This window comes from Symphalangus syndactylus, chromosome 7 (genome assembly GCF_028878055.3).
Source record: "Symphalangus syndactylus isolate Jambi chromosome 7, NHGRI_mSymSyn1-v2.1_pri, whole genome shotgun sequence".
In the NCBI taxonomy this organism is placed as follows: domain Eukaryota; kingdom Metazoa; phylum Chordata; class Mammalia; order Primates; family Hylobatidae; genus Symphalangus; species Symphalangus syndactylus.
In genome coordinates, this window is record NC_072429.2 from 57,077,778 (window position 1) to 57,101,388 (window position 23,611).

The following is a 23,611-nucleotide window of genomic DNA, read 5'->3' on the forward strand; positions in this document are numbered from 1 at the left end:
AAACAGACCTAAATTACACAGGGAATTATTATAAAATTATACTATTTAGCCAAAAAAGTAATTTCCATTTTGCTTTTGGTTACAGATAACTACATTTGGAATCATCTCATAATGCGTTAAGAGCAAATGGGTCAACAGTACACCCTCTCCCAAGTCAAGAAGCTGGTAGGTTTCCAAATATACAAAGCTGTCTTAAATCTGGAGGCTTTATTTCACAAAAAAATTTTAAAACACAGTGATAATCCATAGATTATAGTAATGAGCCATAGATTATACTAGACAACAGGGGTAAGTAACCTAAAAGCCACATGGAGCCAAAGATCAACCCATATAATCACTTCTATTTCTTCTTATCTTTCTTTCACGTTACATTTCCCATCCTATTAGAAAAGTGTTCTACAATTTTTTTCTTTGGGCTTTTTCAGATCATTCTTTAAAAGCGTAAGAAAAATCTATAGTCTTCATATACTGTGTCAAAAGTTTACCTTAAAATTATTTGAAAAATCAAGCTAGAAAGATTTCCTCTACCCTAATCCTTTTTGGTCAGCAAAACAACAGCAACAAAAACCTGCCAACCTTAGGCCAAAACGAGAAGGCAAATGTTCTTTCATGAAGGAGCTGAGCTACTGAAGGATCTCCGTCCTCCATGTAGAATCCATCTCGGGTTTCATCTCTAGCAGTGCTCATGGAAGCATTGCTTTCTTCATCAAAATTCTTCCCTCTAGAGACAGCTCCTGCTGAGAAATGAGTTAATGTGCATTACTCACAACCACAGTATCAGGGAAACTGAAGTTTAGAAAGGACATGACTAAAAATGTGAATACTAATCAGCTCCATTTTATTGAGTACCTACTACATGGCTAGAACGGTACTGGGCACTGTTGTCTAAAGCTTGCAACAGCCCTTTAACATAGATGGTGTTATTTCCATCTTGCAGATGATGACACAGAGGCTTAGAGAGGTTAGTCACTAGCCACCTAGCACTGTGCAAGTAAACCTTACAAGAGGCTGACAGCCAACCAAGTCATTGACTCAAGAGCCTATGTTCTTCCACACAGAAAAAAAGGCTGACCTTCTGGCAAAAGCTGAAGGTTCCAGCTACAGCACAGTACGTGCCCTATTTTTACTTTGGGCCAGTTTCAGCAACCTTATTGTGACTTAAAAAATTGGTTATTTTTAGATTCTATTCCTACTCTTTACTTCTGAATCAAAACATAATAAGCACCAATTGTTTCAAAATGATTAACAATATTTACTCACTGAATGACCACCTTCCCTCACATTTGTCGAAATTAAAATCACATCGAATTCTTAAAACACTGTCACTACAAGTTAACTTCCATCCTTAAACCAAAAGTTGCTAATGTGTCCATGCAACTCTTCTTAGAGTTTATGTTGTTCAAAATACCATGGTTAGGTGCTATAAGGTGCGAGGGCAAAACACAGGTATAAGCGTAACCTGAAATTATCCCTTCACAGAAGAAAATGTACACTAAGTACTCGTGAAAAAGAAAAGATCAGGTGCTGTGCTGCCAGAAAGCAACGCATCTCACAACCAGCTGCTGCGGAGTCAGGAGAGGGGCCAGTGGTAAGGCCTTACCTTCAGGCTGGGAAGACTCTTCCGACTTATCGTCATCCTCCAGCTTTTCCTCTTCATCCTCTTCGGAACCTTTCTCTGAAAGAGATTTGGACCCAGTGTCTGCGCCGACCTCGACACCTTTCAGTTCATTTTTCACAGAGCTGGCCTCCGCCTCACATTCCTGCTTGCTCTCCTTCCCACTGCCATCAGTTTCTTCTTCCTCTTCTTTGCCCTCACATTTCTCCTTGGCAGCTGGGTTTTCAGACTCCTCCACTTTGCCTTCGGCTTGTTCCAGTACCTTCTCATCTTGAATGTGAGCAGATGAGATGACTGGAGGAGTCTGGACAAATCCAACTGCCAGTGGGTTCAAGGAAGATGTATTACCTGCCCCTCTGTTTTGAGCAAAGTTTTTATGTGCATCCAAGAAGGATAACTCAGGGTCATTGAGGATGTGATAATCCGTCCGACTGACCCCGTGTTTAGCAGCACCAACCAGCAAGTCTCGGTCATGCCGTCCGCACTCCCACCACTCCGGCAGATCCAAGCTTGGTTGGCAGAGCTTAAGCCTCTCTCCCAGCTGGGGGTGATGGAGAACCTGCTCGCGGATCTTCCGTAGCAGCTCAATGCGGTACAGAGTTCGAGAGGCTCGCTCCTCTGTGATCGGCTCAATTATGGAGGAGAGGTCGGGCGGTTCTGTAACACAGAAGGGCTCATATTTACTTGGGAAGAACTCAAGGGCACTCTACATTGTACACTTTATTTTTCACTTTACTGGTCTGTTTGTATAGAACTTTGTTGTTAAATGTACCTACCATCATCTGGCTTGACGGGCATTCGACATACTCGCCTACACATGGCCACAAAACAACTGAAGTATTTCTCCAAACTCTCATCAGATTTTTTGTCAAGCCTGGCAAAGGCTCGAAATTGGTTCCAGTCAAATTGCTGTTTCACAGGGTCAAAAATAACCCCAAAGGTGGATACCACACGGTAAAAATCAGCCTCTTCTCTTCTTGTCCACCTGTTAGAAAGATTGTATTAGCTTGCATCATACTTCAGGAAAAGACTTAATATTTACTGTTTCTTTTCCTCTTTCCCCCAGACTTTATACACAGTAGTTATTTGGGGGTGGGGAAACAGACTGCTTTGCTGGAGTGAGCCTTTCTTTGGTGGTCGCTACTGTTGATATGAGTCCTGTCTCTTGTGGGTCTACAGGAGCAGGGCAGAGGGGAATGTACCGGGAGCTGAGTGGAAACCCTGAAGAAACTCACTTTTGCCGCTTCTCAGATATAATAGCTTCCCTTTCCGCTTCCAGAGCTCTCACTTCCTCTCGAGGCCGCCGTCTGCGCCGGTCAGTCTTCATTAGGGCCTCTTGCCTCATCTGTTGCCTTTTATAGCTGCGCTGATAGGCAGTAATGAGCCGGCGCAGACGTGTAGTCAGGGTTGAAGTGTTAGGCCAGTAAAGTTGGCCTAACTCAGCATTACTCTCACTGTGCTTGCCTGGGGAAGTGGAAAAACATTTTTGAAATGTGTAGCTGCAATCTTGCAATACACAGAGTATTCCAACAAAACAGGATGACCCATTAAGATTCAAATGACAGTGTGGGAAAGGGCATCTCAGTGCCCTCATTTTTAATATATAAATAAGTAATAACATTCGCTTGGAACATATACACTTATTTCTTTTTTAACTCCTTAGAGGGGATGAAAACATTATTTATTAGTTCTACATAAAGAAACACACTTTACAGCATAAACTTCTTATAAGGTACTCTCCTCTAATGTATGTGCAATAATCATCTTGAGTATAAAAAATAACTGCATAATTGTTGTGTAATGATTTTATATTCGGTAAAATGTCAATATTCTAAATAAACTGAAAATATTTTAGGTGAATACTTAGCAAATACTCTATTCCCAAGAGCTATAGTTTAGATGCTTAAAATTTTTCACTAATTAGTGTAAAATATAAATCAGCTAATTATCATCAAAGAAACAGTTATCCTATCTAAGAAATTCAATGTCATGAAAACACAGCCATTAACAAGAATTAAAATGATTCACAAAACAGGTCAATGTAGAAGAAATAAGGTGTTAAGACACTGCCATCATGAAGCAGGACAGTCCCTACCACGTGAACAATGACTGCTCAGCGCATGTCTGCTCGCCTACACGAGCTTTTCTGGGGCCTTACCTGTGGCATGTATTTCCATGGATTCTTCCTTATCCTCTGGAGGAGAATTTGCAAATTCCTTGAAAGCAAAGCAAGAAACAGAATTATTTTAATTTGGGGTCTCATTTTTCTTTGTCTTTTAAAGAAAAGGTCATTATCTATAAAGTTTAAAAAGTCTTATGTGGGCATATAATATTTTAATGGAGCTATAAAAGCCAATATACTCAAGTCCATACATCTATTTCATCTTTGAATGGTGTTCTGGTTGGTTTATATTCTGGGTCTTCATCTTCTCTATCAAATTCTCCCCTATGTAAAACAAACACAAAAATTATTTGAATCATACTGATAAGCAAGAGAAGGAAGGGGGTGGGTAGGACAGAGTAACAATCTGCCCAGTGCTACTTTTAATTATGGGTTTGACATCAAAAGCAACTCTATCAGTATTTAAAATACACAGCCATGGCAGTGTGGTGGAGGGGGTCCGGGGAGATTGGGGGAAATGACATTTGGAAAAGAAAAACAAGTTTCAGATTATCAAGATAATGTATATTGTTTAAACAGTCATTACACGACATACAAATAGAGTAGACTGGTAAACATCGCTTGAACTTCAAATCAGACGCAATATAGTGTGTAGTGCAGGGTAAGAACTGAACCCTGCCAATAGATGTGAAACTGACATAAAGTTTATTCAAATTTTAAAATGTCCTTCTTACCCGTCACCACCATCTGCTAGCATGTCTGTTCCTCTTTGCTCGGCAGCTATGGCCTTGGCATCAGGCATACCAACTCGTTCCAGAAAGCACAGCGCGGGGTCAGCTCGCATGGAGTTGTACTTCTCATAGCCTGTGCCGTGCCCATCCGTGCACAGAAAACACACAGAAACAAAGAAAGGCCTCGTCACTGGCAAAATCACATCACTGGCAAAATCACAGCACTGCCACAAGTTTGTTTCTCAGTCAAGGTTAGCGTCTATGTTGAATCCAAGTGGACCTTGTTTTAGTAGAGCATTCTATGGAACGCTCCTTCTAGGGAAGCTACTGGGGACCAAGTTACACTTCAGGGATATTATCAGAATTACCACAAACACTAATAGAAAAACAGGTTCAGAATAACTGCAAGATGCCTGGGAGGATTTCTGACCCTATTTTTCCCCAGATCTAATTTTGCTTGACATTTAGAAGGCTTCGCAATGTTCCTTTATGACCTCTGCAGGGGTGCGCTGAGTCTACCCCCATCCACCCTGTGAATAGCATCAGTCCTACAGGAACTCGCATGGCTGGCTGAAAAATCCCCATATACGTAAGGCCAGCGAACCTGTCTTATTAGGTTTAGGATGATGCATGTCAGTAAGATGACACTGTTCCCTCTATGGTTTTCAAACTGCAATTTGCTTTTTGACTGCCCAAGTTGACTAGATGGAAAATGGCAGATCCCAACAGTGCACTGCGGGAAAATGATTTTGAGGCTGAGCTCACAAAACGCGGCTGCAGTACATAGGCAGAACAGCACAATTCAATTAGGATGTGTACTACAACACACCGCTCCTAACTGCTGTAGAGCCGCAAGCCAAACTGTAATCATGAAAGGTTTTATAAGCCATCATTCTCCCCTTTAGTCAGGCTGGGCTGCTGAGAATACCTCCGCGACCTCCAGAGAATTGGGATTATAATCAGGAATCGCTCACTGTATATATCATGCCAGTTCTGCATCCCCAGCCTTTCAAAGTTAACAAGGCTGCATCCCACTCAGGGGAGCCGCGAGTTCTCAGCACTGACATTTGTGAAATATTGCTTGGAACAAAGCCCAGGAGGCACTTGTACAGATTAATAGCAGAGGTTAAGCCCACCGTCCACTTTGACACTGGTTGGCAGAGTTAGCAAGGGAAGCCACGCTGGAAGCAAAGTTTAGGGAGAGCTATAGTACAACTTGGCTATTATTAAAACAAATATGGTTTGGGTTTTATTTACAGCCAAGAAAGAAATGTTTTCTTCTCAAATGTTCAACAAACATTCAAAAACAGCATCTGATATTTACAGTTCATATTAGATTTTTAGTACAGAAAAATGGTAGACGCCAAGAGTCCTTTGGAACTATCCTCATTAATATTATGACTTTGGAAAAGAGGATGTAAAGAGTTCTAAATAAAGACCAAGCCATACAGTCGAGATGTATTCAAACAGAAACGTCACTTACCATGTTTGAACACTCCAATTAAGAGGGATTTGTCTGCTTCCTTATCCCACCAATCTGCAGGAACTTCAGCATGGAAAGGTTCAGGGATCCACACGTCGGCTTCACTGAAAGACAACATTTATAAGAAATATTAGTATTAAAAAAGAATTCCAAGTAATGAATGTGATACGTAGCTCACGTGCCCTCTCTCCCATGATAAACATCTGAGCATGGTAGGGAGGTATCAGCAAGGTTAAAAGAAAGGGCATGAGTCAGTAGCCCTCTGCCATGACCAGAAATGAACTTTATCACATGGTATCCCATTTTAAGGGTCATCTCAGAACACCAGTGCTTTAGTTCACACCTCTTTACACTACAAACATAAATACAAACAGCCTTTTCCTGATTCTCATCACATCCCCAAGCACGAAGGACGAATACCGCATTCAAGATGCAAAAAAGGAGATGGGTTACTAGTGGTTTATGAAGGTTCTGAAACACACTCCATGATGTTTTCTGGCTACCCAGATTATCTCACTGAGGTTGAGAACAAACGTGAGCTCACACTAACCTTGAGTCAGCACCCTCTAAGATCTTATCTGCCTGGTCTCCTATCACTTCTTGTCTTAGGTAGTACAGCATGCGGACACGCAGCAGGACCCTGGAGAGGAAGACAGAGGGGGGAAAAAGTTCTTAACTTCAGGACTGTTTGCCAACAGTGGCTTTTGGCAGCTGCTGCTGTTCATCCATCATCCTGCCAAGGCTGATTAGCCATGCTGTATGGTAGGCTTGAAGCGTGACAGATGGTGGCACATAATCACCTCTGTGTGGTGCTTTCTGCTGGCTTCCAACAGGCCTGCCTGGCAACCGCTCACACTGCACAGAGAGGGCCCGAGCTCAGCCCAGCCTAGGCGCACTTCATTTAGTTCTACCTAGTGCAGCTTGTGAAGTTTAGACACGTACCCTACCACTGCCTCTGAAGTATTGAAGCAAGTTTGTAAACAACTGAGCAGATGGCTTTCAGTAACTGTTCTGCTTCATTATCTCGTAAAATTTCCTCAGCTGCTGCCTTAATACCATTTTTGGAAGCACATCAGAAGTTGTAGGAATAAACGAGATATAAAATCTGGTTTTACTACCTTACAATAAACCCTCAATATGGAATGTCAGGTTTTTCAGATTATACAACTTTGCTTCCGAGAAAGGAAGATGGCGACAGGGTAGGGTAGAAGGTGTGTCCTTGCTCTTCTCCTGTATGAAATACTGTGTTAGACATTTTTATTCCTTCTAGTTTATTGTACCTGGGAACCTAAGTTGTAGTAGCTTGAAAAAAAATAAAACATTAGAAAATTAAAATATGTCCAATTCACTGACATTCTTAATCATTCTCAAGAAATCAATTTTTTAAAACTTGGAATTCTAGGAACTAGAGTTTCAATCCTGCTTGGAGTTTCTCAATGGCTAAAACATAATTCTTTCAATAAAGTCCACCTGATAAGTCCCAAAAGCCAGTGTCTACCAAAGCTAGCATCCCCTGCTGGACAGCCCTGGTGTGCATTCGGGACTGATAACGTGAATCATAGCCTTCTTGGCCATGAGTACATGATAATACAAATGCTATTTCCCCAGCTGAATAATCCCATCATGTACTTGTACAGCACTTTACAACCAATGTCTCACACTTATACTAGCCCTTTTGATCTACACGACAGCCCTATGATGAAGCAGGGCAAGTTATAATTTCCATTTTCAAATGAGAAAACTGATGATAGCAGAAGATAAGTGACAAATCTAAGGCCACAGAGTTACCTTGCACATGGCACAACTGGAACTAGGTCTTCAGGCTCTACTACAGCATGCTGTTCTCAGGGTGTGGAAACTGTCCCTAAAACTTCAAAATAACAACTAGGATTCACCACAACAGACAACTCCCAATCACACATCAACAGATGCTCCTCAACAGGCCCTCCCTCAACCATGAGCCTACTCACGGCCAGCATGGGTTCTGGATAGGCCAAGCGTGAGCTTACAAATCCCCGAGGAGACTCACTTTGGATAACTCCTTTCTATTTCTTTAGATTTTTTTTCTCTTGTTAACTCATGAGATTAAACATTGACTGTACCATACTGAACAGACATTTTCTAAGAGTGTAAGTGGGGTCGGATTTTAGGGAACACTCTTATGCCACAGCAGTAACCACCAAGTTTCTGAGATATCAAAAGGGTTGGAGGTAATGGTTCTGAAGACGCCTCAGAGCCTCACCACAGCCCCAAGGAGCGGGGAAGACTTCCGAGCTGAGGCTGCCCTCATCTACTTGGGTTCAAACCTGGTTCTGCCCCCTAACTGGCTGAGGGTCCTTGAGGAGGTTACTCAACTTTAGTCTGTTTTCTTGTCAGTTAAATGGGGATAAAAATCATACTAATCTTAGACAACTCAAACAGATAATCCATATAAAGCGTTTGGCATGCTGCCAGTATTATGTGCTCAGACTTTGTTGCTGCTACTTTTACAAAGAGAAATGCATACTTATTTACATCCTGCCTTATCCAGCTGAGATCTTGCTGCCAAGGTCTACTGGACTCACCAGGAAAGTGAGTCCTCAAGAGGCTGAATAACTTGCTCAAGGTCACACGAAGCTAGGACATAGAGCTGATCAGTAGCATTGTTGCCTGAACTAGTGATACGGAAAAATGCATATTCAGAATAAGGAAACAACATATGCAGATGTTAGTTTAATAGGAACTGTTAACAGAACTCCACGCAATGAAATAAATTTAGGTTCAATATTATTCAATTATCTATAATCAGTTTTTTTGGAAATAAAGGTAAGAAATACGATTCTAAGCTCATAGGCAGAAAAAATGGACCCGGCAACTGAGATAATATTAAGCAAAAAATAATACATGAACTCCCCAGTCTTCCCTCCACTGTACGCAGTTAGTTGAAGGTGGGATCATATAATGCTGACTACTATTCTCTAACCTATACTGGTTAAAAGCCAGTCCTCTACAATGTTCATAGTACCATTATTCACAACAGCCACGATAACCAGCCCAAGCGTCCGTCAACAGATGACTGGGACAAACAAAACATGGCGTATACACACAATGGAATACTATTCAGCCATAAACAGGAATGAAATTCTGACACCGTAACACAAGTGAACCTTGAAAATATTAAGTGAAGTAAGCCAGGCACAGAAGGACAAATAATCTGTGATTCCCCTAGGAGATACACAGTATAGACAAACTAATAGAAACAGAAAGTAGAATGGTGATTGCCAGGGGCCAGGCAAGTTACTGTTTAATTGATACAGTTTTTATATTTGGGAAGATGGAAACATTTCGGGTACAGATAGTGAGTATACAGCACTGTGAGTGTAATTAATGCCAATGAATTGTTCACTTATAAATGGCAAAAAATGGTAAATGTTGTGTTGTGTATCTTATCATGTTAAAAAATAATCAGTCACCTAAAGGTATGCTATCCTGTAACTTGACACCACATTTCAAGAAACATGGTAAGGCTGTGCAAAGGCAATAACTACACCATTTAAAAGTCTTAATAACAGAGCTGTCCCTCCATATCCGCAGGAGTATGGTTCCAGGACCCCCCTCAGACACCAAGATCCGCAGATGCTCAGGTCCCTCAGTTGACCCTTCAAATCTGCAAGTTCTGCATCTGCAGACGTGAAGGGCCGACTGCATGCATTTTTTAAAGAATAAAAAGGAAATTAAGCTCTCCAGGTCCACCCTCTAATAACATACTTGTTACAGTGATGCTTCAGGTGTTTCTTGTAGCTGTCCTCCTGGAACAGGGCATCCGGGTTGCAGCTGGCCAGCCAGTCGGCATCCTGCACCACTGGCTGTGTGCTCTGGGCTTTCACCTTCTTTCCCTTCCTTCCCCTTGGCACAGGGGCTGACAAACCTAGAATCACCATCATAATAATAATAAAAGTCTTTTACATTCCAATTATAATGTCAATGGCAGAGAGCTTAATGCACGAGGCAGGGAAATACAGGGTGTATGTCACATCTCTTTATCAACAGTGTGTCACAAAGGTTCCTGGTGGCTTTGTGACCCTGTAGCACAAACAGCATGGTGGAGACCTACCAGAATGGTTGACCAAGGCTCGAGTCTGGCCATCTGCTGTGGGTGTGATCAGATCCCAGATGAAGCTTTTGATATTCTCATCCCCTTTGTAATGATTAAGACAGTACACCAGGATGGTTCTGCAGATGGTTTCTACATCTTGCTCAGTGAGTTGGCGTTTATAGCGTCCGTGGGAAAGAATGTCTGTCCACCGTCCCCAACTGCAAAGCAAATATCCAGCATGCAGAGGTGCCTGTGAGTTTCAATTTATGGCTTTACTTTAACAGTCAGGTACCAGTGTTGGGAAATCCTGGGTCAAAACTAGCAACAATTCACACTGGGTGATAGGAAAGCAATCCAGGGTGTAAGAATTAAAAACACTCCCTTACACAGTAAGCTGCCCCTCAGTTCACTGCTCCTAAGCGCATGAGTTGAACTGCCACAAGAATAATGCCTACAAAGCTAACCCTGGCCTTTCCAGGTACATGCAGGCTGTAGCAGCAATTTTCAGGACATGAGTGCAATCGAGGGCCTGGAAATTATGGACTTTGCTTCACACTGTCACGATTAGTACATTTTGATGTTGACCAACCATCTGAGATAAAAAGCAACTCAAGATAAAAGGTGTGACTACCCCAAAATCAAGGATGCGATGCTGAGCAGTATGGCTGCATCGACCCACCTCTAAAGGGATGCTACAGTCACTGGTGAAAGGTTCTGGAAAGCTCTGAGGTTCCTTTTGAAACAGGGAGTAATAACTCCAGGCATAAGAACTATCACAGGCAAGATGTTCTGCCCACCCTCAGGTCCTCATGAGAAATGAGTGGGAGAAAGGAGTATGGACAGAAGACAGAAGCAAACGGACAACACGCCATGGGGCCTGACTGCCTGTTTCATATGTTATAATCCCAGGCTAAACAGTGCCGTGCTGTTTCATCAGGGAGCCATGGAGTAAGACCACACGACAAATAGGTACAGGGGCAGGCAGCAGCATGTGCTGTCTGAGCCATGTCTTCTCCCAGGTGACAGCAGACTGAGCCACCAAGGCAGTGCTCATGGTATGAACGGCCCCTCTGCTGCAGACTGAGAGTTGTGTTTGGAGCAGAGAGCAGCACACATCCTCCCTCAGGCCCTGCCTGTCACTTGGTCTCTTGTGACAGGTGCTCTCTGGTCCTCTCTGGCTCCTGTGAACTTCTTGAAGTTTCTCCAACCACAAGGCTAGCTCTCACTGCTAGGCCTTGGAACACACCGCTCTATCTGCTGGGACCTCACTTCCCTTCCCTACCCAAACCCCAGCACTCCCTCTTACCCTGGCTGATTTGTGATATCCACCAAGTCACAGGCTGTACATGCCACCTTTTGTGGAATTCCTTCTTTCACTCCTCCTAACCCCAGAAGTGGGGAGACAACACCGGTGCTGTGTCTTAACAGCGAGCTGACAGGCTCTATGCTCCACAGCAGAGTGCTTCCCTGTCACAGCACTGTCACAGTCTGCACCACTTCTGCTTGCTCACCTGCCTGCCTGAGCCATGACTGTCTTGCTAAGAGCTCCACCCCTAGTGACTGAGAGGATCCTAGACAGTGCCCAGCACATAGGTGTTCAGAACATAGTGACAACTATGGGAAGAGGGAAGGGCCTGACTGAAAGACAATCTGCGCTAAGCCCACTTCTTAGCTGTAGGAGTTATTTATGTGTTCCATTCCTAAAGTTACCCAGAGAATTCTCAAATTTGATGATTGTGCTGAAACATGGCAGCAGGCATGGGTAGGCAAAGGGCTTTTGGGGGGCAGGGCTTTTGGGACGCAGGGGGTGAGTCTCTGCCCCATGTAAGAAGAGACAAGAGAGGATGTCCAGCTTCACAGATAATGAGGATGGACTTCTGTTGAACAAGCATTTATCAGCACTGTGTGTCTGCTCACACTGCACTACGCACTGAGAGCACAAAGAAGGAGCTTCCATCCTCAAGGAGCTGCAAACCAAAAGAGGGAGGCGACTCAAAAATTGTAAACAACATTATGAGTGTGATGGGAAGTGCAGGCCGGCCAGACTCGGTTGCAGAGCACAAGCTGATGCCTGCGTCGGACACCCACGGAGAGCAGAAGGGACGTAGGTCACCTCTCAGTGGAGGTGCACGTTGGGGGGTCCTCTAGGCAGTGGGAACAGCTTGTGCAAAGACACAGATGAGATGGAGCGTGGCGCACTGAAGGAGATGAAGCCGTCTGTCCTAACAGAGGCTTGGACTGCCCATGGGAAAGAACCAACAGAAGATAAGGGCCCAGAAGAGCTCTGGATGCCATGTCAGCATATGTTTGTATTTACTCTGAAACTAATGGTAATTCTTTGGAAGAAATCATCCAAGACAGGATGTCATCAGATCTGTAGAAAGGTTACTCTAGTAGCAGTTTTTTTGTTTTTTTTTTTTAACAGGAGTTGCCTATAGTCCCACAATCTGCTAGACAACTCTTATTGACCAATTCAGATATTTACTGAGCACCCTGCCATTCGAAGTACTGCTTCAGGCATCACAGTGATTCAGAGATAAATTAGACATGGATCCTGCCTTTCAGAAACCTGTAGTCCAGCAGGAAAAATACAACACTTTCACAAAATTCAAATGACCATTCATGTTTCATATGAGTTGCAAGGAAGAATTTAACAAGTGAGATTACTGCCTTTGACAATTTTTTATGAGAAATATTAAAAGCTTATGACAGTCCTAAATTTTATGCAAAGCTTGTAAAGTGAGAAAAGATTACGTAATTTTGACACTTTGTTCTTAATTATTAATAATCAACATGTAATCTGGATCTGGCATAATTCCTTAAGGTACACACAAGCACCTTAACTTCAGGTGACCTCTGAACCAGAAGCATCTGAACAACTTAGATTATGTTAACCAAACGGTTCCAAAGCCCTGTAAAGTTACTGCAGAAGCATTCATTTGACTGCGCAAACGGATGTCACACAAATTCAAACACAAATATAGCTTTTCTCTACCAGTCTGGAATTCTAACTACTGTTACAATAAAATTCCATCTTATGTAGTGAGTCCTACTTACCCATAGACAAGCAGATTCTTCTCCACTCTGAAACACTCACTCCTTGCATAGCCCTGTGACTTATCCTGGGGGCGCCGTGGCTTTGCACAGGGCTTTTCTTCAGAATCACTTTCCAAGTCTGAGAACTCCATCAGCTCATCTTCCTTCACTGCACTGTAGAGCCTGGTCTGCTTTCTCACTCTTGGAGTATCAATAACCAGGTTGTTCTAACAAAAGGGGAGATACATTTGAAATTTCTCGAAGAGTGGCTCTTGGTTTAGATCAGATAGGTGTTCGAATGGGACTTCTTACTCACCCTCCCATTTAAGGCATCAATATCCAATTCAGCCTTCTTAGCCCACTTTTGCCAGAAATTTGGATCATCCAAGGAAATATCTGTCCTATTTCCAGATGCAACAAAACTGGCCTAAAGAGAAAAAAGAAACGCATTACTTTGAGAGGCTTTTCTCAGAAGTAGAATGTAAAGCAGCTTTTGTTTATGTATTTGCTCCAATATTGTGCATTCCTTCACTTGTGCCAGACACTACAGTAGATGGGACTAGAATGACAGACTGGCCCTCAGGCAGCTCACTGACCAGGGCCTGAGACCAAACCAAAGAATTACACTGCAGCGTGATAAATGACAGGAAGCAAGGGTACAGACCAGTGTAAGTGATATATAGACGAGGGGCCCCTAACCTGGTTCAGGCAGGGTGTTGCTGGAAACTGAGAAGAAATGGCTCTTCCATAAAATGATGCCTGAACCATTTTAAAACATTCATAAAACAGGAAAGCATGTGGAAATGTTCACAGCAGAGCATGTGCCAAGGCACAGAGAGTAAAGGGGATAAGGGTAGTCAGGGAAGAAGAGCCAGAGGTCGAGCTGGTGAGGGAGAGAGAAGCCAAGTCAAGCAGTGTCTTGTATGTGTTATTAACAGAGTTTGAACTCTATCCCGAGGGAACCAGGAACTATTTGAAAATAGGAATAATCTCATTATGGACACAATCATATCCAGAGTCACAAGTTGGAAAGGTCATACCAATGCTTGGAGCATGGAGGTCAGAACACAGCAGAAGAGGCCACTGTAATAATTTACAGAAGAAATAACAAAATGGAGAAAAGAAGGTGGTTTAGAAACATATTCTTTAGGCCAGGCATGGTGGCTCACACCTGTAATCCCAGCACTTTGGGAGGCCGAGGTGGGTAGATGGCCTGAGGTCAGGAGTTTGAGACCAGCCTGGCTAACATGGTGAAACCCTGTCTCTACAAAAAATGCAAATATTAGCCAGGCATGGTGGTGCACTCCTGTAATCCCAGCTACTCGGGAAGCTGAGGCAAGAGAATCGCTTGAACCCAAGAGGTGGAGGTTGCAGTGAGCCGAGATTGTGCCACTGCACTCCAACCTGTGCAACAGAGCAAGACTGTCAAAAAAAAAAAAGAAAGAAAGAAAGAAAGAAAGAAAGAAAGAAAGAAAGAAAGAAAGAAATAAATAAATATATTCTTTAAAAGGTAAAATTCTTGGGAAGCTGAAGGTGGAAGGTCACTTGAGCCATGTGTTCAAGTCTGGCCTGGGAAACACAGTGAGACATCATCCCAAAAATAAAATAAAACAAAAGGCAAAATTAATGGAGTCAGGATCTGGGTACATGTGAAATATGAAAGAAGAGGAAGCCAGGAAAAACCTGAGCAGCCATCTCAGGCATCTGAATGATGTCAGTCAGGTGGACAAACAGAGATAGGGCAGGAGGAGAGACAGGGGTGATAAGTTTGGCTGTGCACATATTGAATACACAGTGCCTGTGAGCTCTGAGAAAATAATCTGACACAAGGCTGAAAGATGTAAGGGAGAAGATGTGGGTCTCAAAACCCACAGGAGAAGAGCCTTTCCAGATTGGAGCAGCTAGGACAACTGGATAGCCACATGCAAAATGAAGGTTGGACCCCTACCTCACACCATACACAAAACTCTATCCAAATGGGATCACAGACCAAAATGTAAGAGTTAAAAACTATAAATCTTGGAATCTAAGTTACGCTAGTGAATAACATTATGCTAACTGAATGAAGCCAGACACAAAAGATCATATACCATATGATTCCATTTATATGAACTGCCCACTGTCCAGAGTAGGCAAATCTGTAGAAAACATAAATCTTTGTGAGCTTGGGTTTGACAATGCACTAGAAACACAAGCAATAAAATAAAAAATTGGTAAACTGGGCTTCATTAAAATTACATGCTATTAAAAAGAGAGTAGGAGAAAATATCTGCAATCATATTAATACAGAACTTTCATACAGAACATATTTTAAGTCTGAAACATTAATAAAAAGAAACTCAAAAAATGAACAAAGAACTTGAATAGAATTTTTTCCAAAGATGATCTACATCTGGCCAATAAGCACATGAAAAGATGCTCAATATCATCAGAGAAATGCAAATAAAAACCAGAGTGGGATATGACCTCACACCCATTAGGATGGCTAAAACTAAAAACTCAGATAATAAAAAGTATTGAGGAAGATATGGAGTTCCATTTCCTCCATATCCTCATCTATACCTCTTACTATCTGACTTGGAAGGAAAATAGTACAGTCACTTTAGAAAACAGTCTGGCAGTTCCTCAAAGGGTCAAACATGAAGTTAACATAGGACCCAGCAATTCCATTCCTGGTATATACCCAAGAGAAATGAAAACAAGTCCATACAAAAACTTGTACACAAATATCCGTAACAACATTCTTGATAATAACCAATAGTAAAAACAACCCAGATGTCCATTATCAACAAGTAAATGTGGTATACCCATAAAATGGAATATTGTTCAGCAATAAAAAGGAATAAATTACTGATCCATGCTACAACATGGATGAACCTCAAAAACATTATGCTAAGTGAATGAAGTCAGACACAAAAGTTCATACATCATATGATTCCATTTATATGAACTGTCCACTGTCCAGAGAAGGCAAATCTGTAGAAAAAGAAAGTAGATTCATGCTTTCCAGATATGGCAGACTGGTATGGATAGGAATAGGGAATGACTGCTAATGAGCATGAGGACCTTTCTGGGGTAATGGAAATGTTCCAAACTTAGATTGTGGCAATATTTGCTCAAGTCTGTAATATGGTAAAGGCGTTGAACTGTACACGAAAGACAGGTTAATTGTATGGTCAGTTAATTACACTTCAATAAAGTTGTTAAAAATAAAAGTACAGAGTGGGCCTCAGTGAGATGGCTAGAACAAAATGCAGGTGAAATCTCAGAAGGGGCTCTCAAGTGGAACCATCCGGTGTACTCAGTGGTGACCCTGGCCAGAGCAGCTCTGATAGAGAGGCAGGGAACAGGTGCAAGCTGGAAGCTGAAAAAGCTGAAAAATAAGTAGAAAGGGAGACAGTAGAGGCTCCAGTAGATTACGTTTGTGTGGATTTTAGCTCTGAAGAGTTTATGTATGGAGATATAGCTAAAGGAGAAAACAGAGGAGAAGTGTTTTTAAAGGAGTGACTTGATCATTCTTATAGGTTGTTTCAGAAACCAGGATCTGGGGAGAGAAGGAAGATGCCAGTGGAGCAGTATCTCAGAAGTGGAGAGGATAGAGTCAAGAACACAAGTGAGGGATTAGCCTCAGGAGCTGGGAAGCAGAAACAAGGATGACAAGGTGAGGGCAAATACCAGTGGCAGGTACAGAGAAGAGAAACCAAAGCATACAGAAAGCTTCATGTGCCAGCGGTTCCACAGGGAGTTAATGATTAATTTGATTAATTCCCAATGCATCTTGTAAGCACTTTTACAAGGTACTTTCCACATGAACTCCGCCATGCTTCTATGGAAAACCTGGCCTCTTTAGATCGATTCATACCTTAGCAAATGTGGAACCTTTCCCTTCTGACTCAATGGTAATGGTGTGGGTTCGACGTAGGAGGATCTGATCAATATCTTCTTCACAGAATTTAGACCCTTCATCCTCCTCATCCATGAGTGCACCATAGGCCCCTTTTCGTAGAAGATCCTCTATTTCTTTCTTGGAAAGCTGTTGTACCTGTTTTAGAGAAATATTTAAAATACTCAAAATAATTTAGAATTAAGAGGTTTGCAGACTAAACAAATGCTGCATTTTTCTCAAAGAGAGTAAACCTAAATTATAACAAAGGAAAGTGTTACAAAATACACTTAAAATATTGAGGTTGAAAAATAATCAAAGGCTGAGTAATTTCTTACTATTAGTTAAATAAAGGAAGGTGCCAGAATAAATGAATGGTTTGGGCAAGGGTGGTTTTACCCCATTGGTAGCATTTTCTCTTCCACTCATAGACTGCAGCACAGCTTTATCCAGGCCCAGTTTCAAACTAGCCTTGTCGAACATTTCCCTTTCATAGGAATTTCTTGTAATCAGCCTGTAGATTTTCACAGATTTGCTCTGTCCTATTCTATGACATCTAGCCTGAGCCTGGAAGAAAAATGAAATTAATAGTTACTGCAATGAACCGAATGTTTGTGTCTCCCCACCAAATTCATATGCCGAAACCTTCATTCCAGTGTGAAGGCATTTGGAGGTGGGGCCTTAGGGAAGTAATTAGGTCATGAGGGTGGAGTCCTCACCAACAGGATTAGTGCTCATATACAGAGGCGAGAGAGCTGGCTGCCTTTAAGCTGGGTGAGGACACAGCAAGACGATAACTGTCCACAAACCAGGAAGAGGGCCCTCACCAAGAACCTGACTCTGCTGGCACTCTGATTTTGGACTTCTAACCTCCAGAACTATGAGAAATAAATGTCTGCTGTTTAAACCACCCAATTTATGGTATTTTGTTAAGGAGACCTGAGCTATGACAGCTACCAAAGAATGACAAGACTCAACTGCCAGTTCTAATACCCTATGTGCCAATAAATAGAGGTGCAGTTTAGAAGAAGGTTAAAACTAAAAAATTTCTTCTCCCATTATTAATCAACAGGTTACTGGTTGGTTACTTGCTCTGAATCATAGGACACAGCCTGAGTGATGATGCAACATTAATTTATGGGTCTGACTGCGACTCTCAGTCATAGTAAGCAGAATGACGTCTTTTTTAAAGCCATTAGGACTTTCTTGTGCATTTACCTGGAGGTCATTTTGGGGATTCCAGTCTGAATCAAAGATGATGCAGGTATCAGCAGCAGTGAGGTTAATGCCTAAACCTCCTGCCCTTGTACACAGGAGGAAAACAAACCTATCAGAATCAGGTTTGGAGAATCTGTCGATAGCTGCCTGGCGGAGGTTGCCTCTTACTCGGCCGTCGATTCTTTCATATGGGTACCTAGAAAACATCAGTGTGAACAAGGAGGCCTGACACATAGCGACAACATACTTGTTCCATTTTTAAATGTTTAATTATTACAATATGGAATATATATTAAAAAGACTAATATGACTTAACTAATCTCAGAGCAAATAGCGTTTATTGGCATTTTTTATATAATTGATTGAATGACCAAGGATTAAATTTTATTTTACTTCCTCTCCAGGGAAATAGTTAAATTCTAAAAACAGCTGATACCTGTAACAGTAAGATAACAAATAATTTCAATTTTAAGTAAGAACTATTCTCCCCTACTCAAATAAAGGCAATGGGGAAATAAAATTGCCTAAAAATGTATGCAGTGTCCTCCTGTAGTCATCATATAAAATAATCATCATGTACATCTATAGTTTTAAAAATGACATGTGATGCATTTTCCCCATTCTAGCCCCTTTATCATAGATTCCACCTTTAGGTGGACTGCTTGGAGCCCTGTGAAGGTAATTTTAGATTTCCTTTTTATTATTCTGATATGGTGGTCCTCACCGTCTTTGAATGAGGTAGTCTTCCAGTATGTCCAAGCAGCGCACCATCTGGGAAAAGATAAGCACCCTGTGGCCACCAGCCTTCAGTTTTGGCAGCAGCTTGTCAATCAGCACTAGCTTGCCAGCAGCCTGGATCATTGCCTGGAGCTGAAAATCTGGAGACTCTGCATTGTGTGTTTCTTTAAACTCTTCCAAAATTTTCTCTTCAGCACCTGCAGAGATTGGACAGCATAACGTGAATACTGTAAAAGGTTTTTATTACTAAAAACAATGAACTTGCTTTCAAAACCCATTGCAAACTGTAGGAACCAGAACACCAAACTCCTGCTTATGAACAAGAATCCATCCACTTACTCATAGTTGGGTCTATACAAAACTGTGGATGTACAAAAGGGATAAAAGTTTTAAGCACAACACATTGAGGCATTTAGGGGGGAAACCACATTTTTCAACAAACAAATATTTGCTGTCTGTAAAAACGGAATTTCAACAACAGACTGTCAAGCCAGAAGTGGCAGAAACAAGCCAAGGGCCAGATACCTACAGAAAATTTGGAACCTAAATTGCTAAAGAAATGAAGAAATGTTTACTAGCTGAACATAAACACAACAAAATCTGTTCCGAAATGAAAAAACAAAGGAATGGAGTCCTAACAATCACAGTGTAAGAGCAATAGTAGTTTGGGTCTATAATTGCATATTAATATAGGCAAAGGAACTACAAAAAGAGGAATTTATTTCCAGGACAATTTCTTGGAATATTTGTGGGGGACCTAAGCATACATCTATTGTAATCTCTAAATCTCCCTCCACATTCGTTCCCATCTGGAAATTTTTCCTAAGATACAAAAATTCTATCTTGAACTATCCAAATCTTTTAAAATTAAAAACAAACAAACCTTTAAGTGTTTGACACAAGACTTCTATGCTCAAACCCTTCTTTTCCCCCTCATAGCCCCACATGGATTTTTGCTGGTCCAAAGACTTGGGTACATTGGAAAGAGGCCTCAAGAAGATGACATCTTCCTAAGGAAAGATGGCCCAGGATATCCCTGCCTGACACACGCTTATTTAGGAAGCAGCAGGCTAAGCTTCCTTCAACTGCTCAGGTGGCTTAACTAGAATTACGCAGCATTGGTCTGGCCTCCTCCTGCCTCTGGGGTTAATCAGGACATAGTTGTTGTGTTCAGCTCCTTTCCCTGAAGGTGGAGGATGTGCTCAACTATTCTTCAGAAAATACAAACACACACTTTCATCTTAATGGAATTGTTTCCCAGAATTTAACTGTGCCAGAAACTTAAAACTACCTTCCTACCACTGGTTTTTAACATGTGAACTAACTATACACAAGATGGGGATACACAAACCTCAAAGAGGCTTTAAAGGTTGGGTCAGTGGGACAGACAACCACAGCCTCTCACATGGTACTGCTGCAATAAGCACAGATGTAACAAAAGTGCAATCCTATCTGTACTTTAAGGCTGCATGTAGAAATTACCTTATGGCACAGTCAAATGCAGAAATACAGCCTGTTAATTATTAATCAACAAATAATTTACTGAGAACAGATTAAAGTCACTTAATGTCTTCCCAAGCACTAAGGCCTTCCACAAAATACACTGACTTCTTATGAAGGGAGACTGGCCCTCACTCCTTTTTCCAAGTGAATGAAAAGCTAATATTCAGAATGTTTCTTTAAGTATGGAAAATAAATGCAAGAGTAAAGAGCAAAATGCTGTTTAAGAGCATTAGCAAGAATGTTCTTGAATAAAGTTAAATATTTTTTAAAACATGAAATTTAGAAACCCAGATTCTAGATTCAGGACAAGCCCCTCAAAAGACGGGGGAAACAGATTTAAGTGCACATGTTACATCAGGTCTCTTTCAAGTGTATTCTTGTTGTACAATACATCATAAGCTCTGAAATTCAGAAATAAATTTTACTCTTATGATATTTGGTTAATTATTTTTTGTCCATACTAAGTTAAAATCCACAATATATAGTATTTTAGCCATTTAAAACAAATTAATGGCCAATATTTTTCAAAAAGGAAATAACCATTTTGACAAAATAAACATCAGATGTTTGGGTTTCAGTTGAATTTTTTTAACATAAATAATTCAGTAAAATTTGCAGAGAATTTTAATTTTAAATTTATTCAGAGATTAAAAAATAATTTTTGCCTTTTTTATACTATCAAAAAGAATAGTCAGAAAAAATGCATTCTTTCTTACCTGACAAAAGCTACTGCTGAATTAATTAATTCAGCTCTCTGTTATGAATTCAGGTTCTTACAACTGGCAGCCAGTTTATACTAATAATATTTCATTTAAAAATAGTATCAGCAAATATCTTTCCTATATGATTGTCTTGACATTTTATTGTGGCAACATGGAAGGAAAGAGGGTGGGAAGAGTGTTGGGGAGGAAAGCATCTGCTACCTTGTGGTGTCACAGCTAAATTTTTAAGATTACCAATTAATGTTTGATACCCAATTTGTTAAACATCAATCCAAAAATTAACTGGAAATAGGTCATGACAACCCAAAACACTTTGTTGGTTCCGCCCTAAATTAATGTATGGCTGGTACTACACTGGAAAGTGTGTATATCAAAGACAACTTGAAACAAGCGTGCACTCACTTACAGCTTGAAGTCTTTTCACTTCAACAGATGGTCACTGTTGGGACAGTAACTGTAATGTCCTCTAGCTATATCAAAGCCATGAACAAACAAGAAAATATTTTGTTCTTGACGAATACCAGAAAGAAAAAGTTACTATTTTCTCTCTGAAATTCACTCCATCATGTAAGCCTCATTCTTGTTTTCTTTTTTGACCACTCTTCTCTACACACCCCCTGCCTCAAACAATAACCAGCAACAACTCTTAAGTCAGCACTAACCAGCAGGGTACCTTGGACATGTTTTCAACATTATTCTTAACTTCACATTACAAAACCTAAAAATTGGAAATTCCATTGAAATAAAGCTTGAGCCAATAACTCATACATAAGCTTTCAACTCATACATATAAAATTGCTTCTATTTTTCATAATCCTGGAAATGTTGTGTTTTGTTGAATGCTGATTGAGGCTTCTTTACTCTGCCACAACCAATTCAAATTTCAATGCAATCTCCCAAATTAAAGAATTTCCTTTTACATTTCTCTGATGGCCAGTGATGATGAGCATTTCTTCATGTGTTTTTTGGCTGCATAAATGTCTTCTTTTGAGAAATGTCTGTTCATGTCCTTTGCCCACTTTTTGATGGGGTTGTTTGTTTTTTTCTTGTAAATATGTTTGAGTTCATTGTAGATTCTGGATATTAGCCCTTTGTCAGATGAGTAGGTTGCAAAAATTTTCTCCCACTCTGTAGGTTGCCTGTTCACTCTGATGGTAGTTTCTTTTGCTGTGCAGAAGCTCTTTAGTTTAATTAGATCCCATTTGTCAATTTTGGCTTTTGTAACCACAGTGAGATACCATCTCACACCAGTTAGAATGGCCATCATGAAAAAATCAGGAAACAACAGGTGCTGGAGAGGATGTGGAGAAATAGGAACACTTTTACACTGTTGGTGGGACTGTAAACTAGTTCAACCATTGTGGAAGTCAGTGTGGCGATTCCTCAGGGATCTAGAACTAGAAATACCATTTGACCCAGCCTTCCCATTACTGGGTATATACCCAAAGGACTATAAATCATGCTGCTATAAAGACACATGCACACATATGTTTACTGCGGCACTATTCACAATAGCAAAGAGTTGGAACCAACCCAAATGTTCAACAATGATAGACTGGATTAAGAAAATGTGGCACATATACACCATGGAATACTATGCAGCCATAAAAAAGGATGAGTTCATATCCTTTGTAGGGACATGGATGAAACTGGAAAACATCATTCTCAGTAAACTATCGCAAGAACAAAAAACCAAACACCGCATGTTCTCACTCATAGGTGGGAATTGAACAATGAGAACTCATGGACACAGGAAGGGGAACATCACACTCTGGAGACTGTTGTGGGGTTGGGGGAGGGGGGAGGGACAGCATTAGGAGATATACCTACTGCTAAATGACGAGTTAATAGGTGCAGGAAATCAACGTGGCACATGGATACATATGTAACAAACCTGCACATTGTGCACATGTACCCTAAAACCTAAAGTATAATAAAAAAATAAATAAATAAATAAATAAAAAAGAATTTCCTTTTAAATGCTGGATATATGTTTTTACTCCAGACTGTGGATGAGAATGAACAGTACTGGCCCTGGAGCAACCTCTACGCGATACAATGTCTACGTAAGTTATCTGGGCAGCTGCGTGCGCTTAGTTTGTATGTTATCTGTACTTTTTCACTATAACTTCCCCAAATTTAAGGACAAAGACACCTGCTTAACAGACACTTCTTGTCAGGACAGAAAAGCTAACTTCAAGGTGTGACCAATTAGGACAACTGCCACATCTGCCAAGCCTTAGGGAGTCCTAAGAGGCTCCTGGCGAACAAATATGCTATAGAGGATGACCCTGGAAAGCAATCAGCAAAGGAAGAGACACACCAGGTGTGTTTTGGGGGAAAACAACCCACAATGTTCAATGTATATAATTAACATACGACCAAACAGGGTAAACTTGATGGAACTGGGGGTGGCAATCTAACTACCATTGCTGAGATCTCCCCTTTCACACACATCCTGCTGGTAGCATTCAAACCCTTTTGT

General features: G+C 41.1%; 1 protein-coding gene across 7 annotated transcripts in view; it reads right to left on the reverse strand.

Annotated features, from left to right (window-relative positions):
• The window catches only part of CHD7 (chromodomain helicase DNA binding protein 7), a 185,290-nt gene that overhangs the window by 12,736 nt on the left and 148,943 nt on the right, over nt 1-23,611 (reverse strand). For 5 of the 7 annotated variants that reach the window (XM_055286308.2, XM_063643277.1, XM_055286314.2 and 2 more), the window contains 17 exons: nt 18,888-19,098; nt 18,164-18,359; nt 17,345-17,512; nt 16,925-17,104; nt 13,379-13,489; nt 13,084-13,289; nt 10,045-10,244; nt 9,699-9,858; nt 6,502-6,591; nt 5,952-6,055; nt 4,472-4,601; nt 3,989-4,061; nt 3,774-3,831; nt 2,851-3,079; nt 2,392-2,600; nt 1,601-2,272; nt 577-737 (listed from right to left, as the gene is read on the reverse strand). In XM_055286308.2, coding sequence (XP_055142283.1) covers nt 577-737; nt 1,601-2,272; nt 2,392-2,600; nt 2,851-3,079; nt 3,774-3,831; nt 3,989-4,061; nt 4,472-4,601; nt 5,952-6,055; nt 6,502-6,591; nt 9,699-9,858; nt 10,045-10,244; nt 13,084-13,289; nt 13,379-13,489; nt 16,925-17,104; nt 17,345-17,512; nt 18,164-18,359; nt 18,888-19,098 — 3,158 coding nt within the window. The remainder of the gene's footprint in view (nt 1-576; nt 738-1,600; nt 2,273-2,391; nt 2,601-2,850; nt 3,080-3,773; nt 3,832-3,988; nt 4,062-4,471; nt 4,602-5,951; nt 6,056-6,501; nt 6,592-9,698; nt 9,859-10,044; nt 10,245-13,083; nt 13,290-13,378; nt 13,490-16,924; nt 17,105-17,344; nt 17,513-18,163; nt 18,360-18,887; nt 19,099-23,611) is intronic. The other 2 variants (XM_063643278.1, XM_055286313.2) reach the window with 1 other exon arrangement.